This window comes from Tyto alba, unplaced genomic scaffold (genome assembly GCF_018691265.1).
Source record: "Tyto alba isolate M040663 unplaced genomic scaffold, T.alba_DEE_v4.0 Super-Scaffold_21, whole genome shotgun sequence".
NCBI lineage: Eukaryota > Metazoa > Chordata > Aves > Strigiformes > Tytonidae > Tyto > Tyto alba.
The window spans coordinates 19577047-19587777 of record NW_024881295.1 but is presented as its reverse complement, the minus strand read 5'-3'; the positions used below and the strand labels follow the sequence as shown (position 1 = coordinate 19587777).

General features: G+C 42.0%; 1 protein-coding gene across 1 annotated transcript in view; it reads left to right on the top strand.

The window, feature by feature from the left end:
* Window positions 1-6213: 6213 nt before the first annotated feature.
* Window positions 6214-10731, top strand: part of FAM180A (family with sequence similarity 180 member A) — a 28258-nt gene continuing 23740 nt past the window's right edge. The window contains exon 1 of the mRNA XM_009962742.3: window positions 6214-6370. Within this exon, the coding sequence (XP_009961044.1) occupies window positions 6295-6370 (76 nt within the window). The 5' untranslated portion in view covers window positions 6214-6294. The remainder of the gene's footprint in view (window positions 6371-10731) is intronic.

The following is a 10731-nucleotide window of genomic DNA, read 5'->3' as shown; positions in this document are numbered from 1 at the left end:
TTTTACAAGGTGCGGCAAGAGAAAGAAGTCAGACTCCCATCAGTGACTTTCCATGCTAGCTTCTGCTGACTACTGTGTCTCCATGCTCCTTCCTCTGTGGGTTGGTGTGAGTAGCACCACCTTGACTGACGCTTGAGGAACTGAACAAAAACACCTTTGCATACTGTCTTTAAAATTTTTTGGGAAAAAAAAAAAAAAGTGGCATCCTTAATTTTTGTGTAATGCAACATACTTTTGACCCAAGAAGCGTTACTAGCACATCAGTTTTATGATGTTTTGATTTAGGAGAGACCCTGGCTCAGCACTGCTGGGCTTAACTGTGAGCATGCTTAACTTTGCTCTGAGCTGTATTCACAGCCCCAGTGTCAGTATCTAGGCTATCTGTACAGTGCCTGGGGAGAAAGCTTGATGTCTGAGAATGATTCACATAATCCAGGCTGAAACACAGAGACTATCTAAGCTAGTCAAGAGGAAATACCAAGGAGAAAGGGGCATATTAAATTTTGTGTCTCTTTGGAGATTAAAGCTAGTGGGAGTTATTTGTCTCTGTTCAGGTCTTCACTGTAAATATGAATCCTCTCCTGACTTTTTGTATCTAAAACAGGAGAGGGATCTCTTTTAATTAATTAGTTGGTGTACTTAACTAGGATCCAATAACCTGGATTCAAATACCTCTTCTTCCCGAGGCAACTTGAACTTTCATTTTTTATATGAGCCTGGTGAATAATGAAACATCCATGGAATGTATCCTTTTTCCAAATAAAAAAGATGGGTAGGTAGTAAGACCCGCATCTCATGTGTGACTGCTGTGATCATGGCAAAAGAATCATGCGCACATTCCTTCCCTCTGCCACAACAAATATTTAATTACATCCCACAGACAGTAACAGATTCAGCAATAGAACTGAAAAGCTCCATTCCAGAAGATCCTATAGTTCAGATCTTAGAGTCATCTCTTATGGTACGTATTCACATCTCCTTAGGCAGAGAAAGGATGTGAGACAGGACACCTTATAAAGCAGGCGACTTCTCAAACAATCAAGTCACAGAGTAAAATGTGTGCTCCATGTTTTCTGATTATGTGGAAAAAACCTGAAATGTGTAAAATGGGACTTGAGAAGGGGCATATGAAGTCATGTATTTTTGTAAATATTAAGGCAAGTCTCAGTATTTTGTTTGAAATATGAAATAAGATATGAGCATCTTGGTGTTTTCAAGGTAAATAGAGTGATCCAAGCTTTTCAGGAGCCTCACAAGGGAAGCTTAGGCACACAAAGAGTTCAGATATCTGCAGTACCGCATGGGCAGAATTTAAATTTTGGTTATTTAAATGTAGATCTGTAAAGTGTCAGCTCAGCATCTAAGTGCTCTTGTGAATGTGAGCTCAGGCAGCTAGATCAAGGTAGCAAGGGAGCTCTGGGGCAGAAGGACAACTAAAAGAAGTCTCAAATTCCCTTCCAGCTTACACCTCCATTGCAGTGTATGGCATCCTGGCTGCTGTTGCTTCAAGGCTCAGTGAGATTCTGCCATGCAAACTTGCTGCAGAAAGCAGCAACCTCAGCTGAGGTGCCAGCAAGAGTCACCATGGATAATGAGGTTCAAATGCCAGTAGTCCAGTCTTGATAGAACTTCTTTTCTTCTTCTGAGAGCTTGCCTACAGCTATTCTTTTTTGTCTTTGTGCTCCTAGTTATAAGGGTACTTCTTGGCCTCTTGTAGAAGTTACTTTCTCTTTTTGGTTGATGGCACTGGTGCTGCATGAGCTGCTGCAGTGCCAGACCAGGGCTTTCCATTTTGGGCAGAGCAGAGGATCAGCTTTTGGTTTTCTAGTCTCAGCTCTACCATCAATTCATTCAGTGAGTGAGTCACTTTGTGTGTATGTCTCCATTTATCCATCTCTGTGGTGGGAAGGAGACCAACGTCTGTGTCATGCATCGACACTGTTCCACTGCACTGGCACTCTAGCAGGCAGATGCTGCACGGCCTGTGGAGCAGGGTAGGGCTTTGCCTGCAGACCAGAGTTTCTGGTTCAGAGGAACTTTCTCCTTACACACACTCTGTTTTCAAATTGAACCAGGGCAAATATAAAAATATCTACTTGATAGGAAATTTGCAAGGGATGCTCACAGTGACTGAGATGTCAGGGCAGACTGGAACCCTGCCTCAGAATTTGGCAGAAGCTCATCAAAACCAAAGCTGAACCGACATCATGAGCTGGTATTCTCCAGTAAAAAATAAATTATTTTTCTTGAAAAACCCACGAGCTGTTGGTCCTGGATCACCTGTTGCCTTGTTTCCCCGTCTATTCTTTTTAGACTGTAAGTTATTTCACACAATGAGCTACTAAAGAGGACAGAGAAACACCTCACCTGAAGCACTGGGAACTCCAGAGCATCCCCTGGGAAATACAGAGTTTCTACACTCTCAGCCTGCTGAAGATGTCCTTTCACCATGACAGCATCTGTGATGGGAAGGAAGGACAGCTTTGGAGAGCCAATACCAGCTCTCTGCTCTCACTGTGCCTGGGCTGCAAAAAGGCAGCTGGCAGCTTCCCTGTTCCTTCTTCACCCACTCTTTTCTTCCCTGCCCTATTTCCACGTTTCTTAAAAAGACTGAGTGGGACTACAGACACTCGCTGACAGCATCAGGATGGAGGAATCAAAAGGAAAAGCTGCTCCCTTTGGTATCTAGCCATATCACTGACACTGGTATAAATGTCCATTTTCACCTCAGCCAGCCTGCCAGAGGCAGCAGTCAGTCACACTTTTCCTGTGCCTGAAGGGTTTCGCAGATACTGGGAGCACTGGAGGACTCGCAGCTCCAACACCTAAACTTATGAGAATTCTCAAAACATAAATAGTCACCTTAACATAACTGTGACAGTGTCTAGCACTACACTGATTTAAGACCTGAATATCGACGAGCCAGCAGACCAGCTCTCAGCCTCCTGGCTTCAGCAGCGTGGTACCCTCTCCTACCAGATGCATCTTTGGGATGAATTCTCCACCATAAAGCTCCTCTACTTGATACTTCCAAAGTAATCTAGGAGTGTTTAATATTTATGACTAATGAGGATTTCTACCCTGCTTCAGCATTCATTATAGTTGCAGTGATTCAAACCTCCAGCATAGGCAGAAACTGCCTTGAGCTGAAGCTGAGCAACTATCTAATAAAATATAGTCATGAGATGAATAGAAGCTGTTTAGCTGAAGTGCCCTGAGCATGCTTGAAAGATTTATTTCCTGGCTTCATCTGGAGGGCTTTTTAATAGGGAGGATATGACTCTCTGTGTATATATATCCATATGGGAAAGGAAAAGATCTCCAGTTTTAAGGGAGAAAAGGGGCATTTACACTTCTTGAGGAGATGCCACAGGGAAAGCATGATTTATTTTGCATGGACCTGTTATATTTACAGCTGCATTTCCTGTTATAAAACACATGTGAGTGCATCATTCACAGTCTTAAAGTCAAATCTGCCCTACAGTTGTGGTACACACAAAGAGGCAGTCGAAGCTGGAACATGTGAAGACTGCACTATTGGACCTTGAACCACAGGTGGGGAGAGTTTGCATTTCAGATCAGATAAGGAAAAGTCTGCTAGAGAGGATTCTGTAGCCAGACTCAGATTAAGGAGAAATAAATAATAATTTAAAAATAGCATATAATGTAGCTTCAGAGCAACATCTCCAGGGTCTGAAAAAGGAGAGATCAGAAATCATTTCATGCCCTCATATCCCTTTGAGCTGTGTGCCAGTCTTATCACACATCTTTTCTGTCTCAGCTGCTGCTCCTCTGTTGTTTTTAGGGCACTTGCTCCAGAGGCTGGAGGTGGAGGGGATGAAAGTTCCTGGGATTCTTCTCCTCCCCCTTTCTAGGCTGGATATATAAAGCAGTGACGATGAACGAGCAGAGGAAGTGTCCTGTTTCTGGCAGACAGGAGGCAGAGCCATCCTACAGGCATCTTACTGCAAAATAGTTCTGATTCTGGTTTAGAGGGGTATAGAGCCTGTCTGGCCTTCTTCATCCTCTCTTACCAGCTGCTATTTCTTTAGAAGTAAAAAATAAAATGATGCAGCACTTCAGAAGAGCTTCCACCACGGAAAATGTGTTCCTATGTTACCTCACAGGATTTTAAGTTTACTCATAATTTTCTTTCATTTTTCAAGCCTTCAATACACATTCTAAGTGCTGCTTCTCTCTTGTCTAACTCACTTTGAAACATCTTGTTCACAGACCCTGCTGACATTAAGATTGTCATGCCAGGGTAGCTAAGGCTGATGCAGTTAAGTTAATGAAACCATCTATACCCACTGTGTTCTCTTGCTAAAGGTCTTTCACTGAGGTGGTTTACTAAATTAAAGTGTATTTCCCCAAGCTCTCCGTACTGGTTGAAGTCTTTCCAATAGGAGTTATACTACAATGGTTTTTCCTCAGCAGCTGACAGATCATTACTCTCTTACTGTGGTGCAATTTGCACCTTCTTGATGCAAATCATCTTCACGCACATCTCCTCAGAACTGACCATGCTGATGACTGGATTCACCTGCTCCAGAGAGCAACTCATCCTGTCCTAAGTGACTTATCTGAGCTAAGTAGAAATAATCATCCTCTTGTGGCATGTCTTTCTCTCCCCTCTTCTCTAGGGAATGTAAAACCAGTTTACTCCAGCTCCATAATTTCCAGACAGATACATTTGAGTGAGCACACTCCTAGCTTTAACATTGCATTCAGACCCATCTCTACTATGTTATGGTAAAAAGAAGAGTATATAGCAAGAGAGTTTGTTAGCCACCCTCTGCTTGAATTATACATGTTGTCATCTCCTTGGCATGTAAAATACTGTCTTACATTCATGTACTGTTCATGTGGGAGTAACCTGAGGCAGTCTGAGCATCGGAAAATCTGTACATGTAGGAAAAGAAGTGGAGTCGCCTTAAGCAAGACAACCTTATTTGACCCTCCTTCTTCCTTTACAGCTGGTGCTACTTCAAGCTGGGACAGAAAAGAATGAGGGTACTGAGGCTAAAGCCAGACTTTGGCATGATGCAGACAGGAGCTGAACAGGTTTTCTCCATGCCTTCCTGCCAGTACCCATTAATCTTGAGCCAAAGTGCCCTCTGACATTCCAGCTCTTGGTCTTTCCCTTAATTCTTCTATTTATAGCGTTTGAGCTGGAGTCTCCTTTCTTATGTGCCACTTTTACACCAGTGCAAATTCATGGATGTCTGTGGATTTGTTCCTGGCTTACACTCACCTACAAAAGAAGAAAATTAGACAGATCACTTCTAAGCACCAAACGGAGTATGCCCTATCCCTTGATTCTGCCAAATACTCTTTGTATTCCTATTTATCATTGGTCTGCTCCAACACACAGCAACCTGCTGTTATTCCCACAAAGCACCCCCTGATTCTGCTGCTGAAGCTGGGCCAGGGATGGTAGATACCTGCATCTTCCCCCGTGCTGGGTCACTCTGGGACAAACACTTCCAGCGTCGTCTTCTCAGGGGCCGGAGTCAACGAGGAAATGTCTATCTTGTTCAGCATCACCTCTCCACATTCAGCCTGACTGTTGCAGGTTGTCCTTAGGGCTGCTCAGTGTTCCCATAGTACCTTGAAGAGAGCTAGTTAAGGATTTGGAGCTTCTTGTTCGCTGCACTGGCCAAACAGAGGAAAAGGCCAGGACTTGTGTTGCAGAACTGAAGTCTAAGCGCAGCATTATATGTTCTTAATAAAGGAGTGATTATATGAATCACAGTAGCAAAATGTTCTTGCAGAGCATATGCCTCACTCCCTGACTTAAGCGTCCAAGGGCAGCTGTACATAATTCCAGAGGACACTTTTGCTTTAGACATGGGTTAGTGTATAGCCCACTGCGTTACAGAGTAGTAGCTACAGAGGTAGGATTCCAGAGTGTCCTTTAATGAAGTTACTTGTGACTGTTTATTGGACAAAAATAAATTCCAACTGGCCCGTATAACAAACGAAACTCAACTACAAAAATGTAATGATATTTATTCGCACAGCTGCCAGCAAACTCACATGCACCATGAGTCATTCCAGATGTGGATAAAAACAAAGTCTGTCTGTGAAAGTAAGTTTCCTGATCCCGAGGAGACTTGGTCTGGGAGAGGAGCTGCACACTGACTTCAACTGTACTCAGAAGAACAGACAGGTTCTCCTTCAAAGGGGGAGGGGGAAAGGAAAAGCCATTTATTTATTCCTGAAAAGAAAGGAGGTAGGAAATTAAAAAGATACTATACAGCTAGGCTAGACATACGTATTTTAAATAGAAGGATGCTTTGGAAGATTTTGCTGCTGCTGCTGTTCTATTACAGTGCTCATGCCACTATGACCCACAGATGGAGCAGAGGTAAGATTTAAACATGAAAAACTATTTAAGAGAAAACTGAGTTTGTAGATTTGGTCTGAAATTATGTTCTTTTACATGTATATATACATATATATAAAATAGTCCCTCCCAACTCTGGAATTCTTTTTCTCCATTAAACAGGTCAGCTAAATAACTATATAGACAAATAGAAAAATAGACATACATAAGTGCATAAAAGTAAAATGATATATGTATTCTATTGTAATACAAATATATATATATATAGGATATCCCAAGAACCAAAACTACATTATTTTATCACTTTTTCATTTCTCTCTCCTTCTCCTTTTTCTCCTACATTAACAAAAATTATAGGTCATGAAACCTTAAAGCAAAAGCCTTTGCAGTCACAGGTGGCAGAATCTTCTGCTCCACCAGGCAGATACCTTGTAATAACAAACACAGCAATGCCTGCATTGTGTAAGGTGCCTAGGAATGCCTAAACCCTACCCTGACAGACTAGCACATACCAAATAGAGAAAGCTACCTGTGGTGTTACCAGGCTTCAGATGCCAGTATGGCAATATATAGTTGTGGCATATTTATATTTAACTGTGTGACAGTAATGTATGAAATGGTTTGGGACTATTGGATTGCATAGAAGACGCTTCCTTAAAAGCGAGTGATGATGTCCTTTCCTTTTTTGTTTTATTCTCTCCTCTGGTATTTGGCATGGGTTTGGTAGCTGCTGGAAGCAGAGAAAGGAAACACCTCCCAAAAGATTTCTGGTTCTGATGCTGAAATTCACAGATATTTAAAGGAACCAGAGTCTGTTAAAAAATCAAGCATTCAGATGGCCCCCTCCCCACCTCAATCTCCCATGTCTTTCTCATTATGTCTGGTTCCTTTCTAGTCTGCTATTTGGGCTTGGTTTTGATTTGTAGGGGAGGCAATGGCTGAATGAAGCAACGAAGAGCTATGCAATTCTGCTAAGGCTGTATGAATGATTAATGGTTCCTTATTATTAGTGGGGACTCACTGGCAAGGCATTGGCCTGGGGCACAGAGTGGCAGGTTCTTGCTCCAGCTTTTCCAGCTTTTCCATCAGCCTCTTGGATGGTACTGGATGAATCATTATACCTGCATGCACCTTACTTTTCTCTTACTGTATAATGGAGGTGACTTATTTCTCTTACTGTATGATTTAATAACATCAATTGTCATCATCAAGTTTTTTAATTCTGTAGATAAGAGTTTGTCTTTCCAGGGATGGCACATAAATGAGTGAGGATATCAGAACTAGATCTGCATATGTGCAACAAAACCAACCCTGACTTTTGGAAGCATGACAGCACCTTACCTATGTAATGGAAAAAAAAAAAGCAAAAAGAAAGGGGTTAATTTCCATGGAATAATCACTATGAAATTTAAGGATGTTCTTTACTTTTGCTAACACACTTATTTTAATTAAACAACAACTACATAACCCTAAACGGAATCCATGCAACTATTAAAGTCCAATTTTAATCACCATGAATATTTAAAGGAAAAGATCAGAACTCTGTTGTGGCTTTTGGGAAAGCAGACTGTTTTCAAGCTGTAAGCTCTAGAGCTTGTTTCTGGAGACTTCAGAGGGAAGAGAAGATTCATTCCATGTTGTGATATGAAATCCCATTCTCACAAATATTGTATACAGACCTCTGCTGAGGAGGAAAACAGATTTTTTTCTTCACAGCTGCTGGGACTATTCAGCTCCAAATATGTTTTAGAGACATGACTCCTTCAACAGCAGCTACTCCAGAGAACCTCCACTCCCCTATGATATCTGTCAGCCCAACCAATCCCATCTTAATCTGCAGCATCTAGATGGCCAAACCACTGTCCTAATTTTTTAATTGCTTAGAAACCTAAGAGGAAATTTGAGTACTGAGGCACGACACACCCTTCTACACACTCAGAGATCTTCTTTCTCTCCACAAATGGCAAATGATTCTTGTCTGGGTTAAACCACAGTCATTTAAGTCTTATTCAACTCCTGATCTGGGTTTTGCGATGAAAAAGCAAAGACAGATCAGTATCTGGTCTGGTGGAAATGAAAGACAGATCTGTATATCATCTTCATGTTGACTAGTAGTCCAGATTGTTTACAAAACAGTAGGACAAAGGGTCCTACTTTAATTACCAGCAATGATTTGCAATAGAAATGAACAGTCAATATCGGGTAAAACAAGGGCTAGCTTTTACCGATTTTTCACTAGGGGGCACTGGAGCAGCCTTGGATGCCCAGCCCTTGTAACCAAGTATTTATGCTTTGGCTCAAAAGTCAGATGTGAGGAAAGATGAACATACTTGTGCTGACCGGTGAGTGGGATCTCCAGACTGCCACCTCCCTTTTCCTTTTGCTTTTATGAGCATCAGTGAATGGAAAAAAAAAAAAAAAAAAAAAAAAAAGCATTAGTGTCAGGAAAACTGAACCTTTTTTTTTTTTTTTTTTTTTTTTTTTTAACTCCTTCAGCTGTTTGTGTTAACAATCTCACACACTCCTCAGCCTACTTAGATGCAGCTGTGGACATTGGTCCAAGTCACAGGCAAAGCTTGGCCCCTAGGATGGATTTGACCAGAATAATAAAGAAAAGACCCTGAGTGGCAACAAAATAATTTACTTGTAATCACCTCAGGTTTCCTTGACCCTCTTGCAGGCTTAGCTGTATGGTATTACCCTCTTAGATTATGTGAAGCACCTATATAGGGAGGCAAGGTAATATTAGATCTCTACTGAGACCTATGTGATGGTAGGGCAGAGGTGATGTCATATTAATTTCTGAAGGTCCCAGGTAAAAATTCCAGATCTTAAGAGATGTTTTTGCTCAAGAAACCAAGGAACAAATCCTGTACTTTGGCAACAAAAATAAACAAAAAACCCCATGTAGCTGTGGTAACTGGAGACAGTGTCACTCCTTGCCACCCAGTTGCTTTCATCAAACTGCTCTGACAAGTACCAATACATTGGGGAACAGAAGTTCACTTCAGCTCTACATAATCAGGATTGCTTGTTCCCCAGGGAAAAAACCTACGGCAATCCTTATTAGCACATTTCATCCCAGCTGGCTGTAGTTGATTTGATGCAAGGGCTTCCTGATTCAAATAAATGGCACACAAACAGCAGCATGCTTGCTATGTGATTACCTGGGGAGTGAAGGTGCACGAGGATTTCTTGGATAGTGGGGCAGCAGCTGCAACGGTAAGCTCACCTCTCACTGGAGGCTGGAAAAGGAGATGGTGAAAGACACAAAATAAGAAGGTAAAATTCTTTTCACCTACCAGTGAAAAAAAGGATGTATTCGCTATATTAGCATCACTGGGGTTTCATGTTTTTAGGGAATAGCTGCACTGTGCCTTCCAGACCCCAAAAAGCAGCGTTACAGTCATATCCGGGACTATCTGGTCCACGTGCATTATGCTGTAGCCAGTCTCTAGTTCTTGGTGAAAGTGAAGTGGTTGTTCCATAACACCAGGGGAGCGGTTTGTTGTCCTTAGATGCTTTCTGCAGAAGGAATTACTTGGAAGAACAGAAGGCCCATGCTTCTTCATTTCCCCACTACAGTGTAAACTTTTAGTATTTGCTCTAGTGTTGTGGCAACTGAGTTTGTGAGTTTGATGAAACAGCTGCTACATGAGCAGCTTTTGCAGGCTGCTTCTGCTTGTGGGTTTAGCTACAGCAGGCTGGCAGCTCTCCAGTGCCAGGAGAGGGAGGGCTATGTAGAAGAGAAAGAGAAACTGGTTGTTGCTAGAAAGCCAGCCAGTCCTTCTATAAGGAAGCAGTGTTCAATATATTCTGTGCTCTGTGTTCATTTGCTACGTACCAGATTGCTGGTGATCTTGCCATGTGGGCAAAACATGACTGCCTTGACGATTTGGGCATGCACTGCACCCCCAAACCTTTTGACCTTATTTTCCTCTCTTCCCCTCCATCCCATATTGCATCTTTACAGACAGGCATTCCCATTCTAAGCAACTTCTGGGATTCCACCTGCTGACGGTAGCACTTGTTTGACATTTTTGGCTTGGACAGAACAAGCAAAGGGAATGTGGCCTGAACACAGCATGCAATTACAGCAAAAATGGTCAAACACATATACGCTTACATGCCCAGCAGGTCGTGAGTATACCAGGTTTTGGTCTTGGCTTATTTAGGACTTTCTGAGGTTTCCAAAGGCCTGGTCCAAGGATAGAAAGAAATCACACCAGCTGGACTGGCTACAAGAACTTTTTAAAATGCAACATCTATTTAACTTCCTTTAATTCCCATAAAGCCATTGTTGTCCAATTCTTAAAGTATGTAGTGCCCACAAAACAATGAAAGATATGAAATGTTATGAAACAAATCTGTCTAAACCTGGC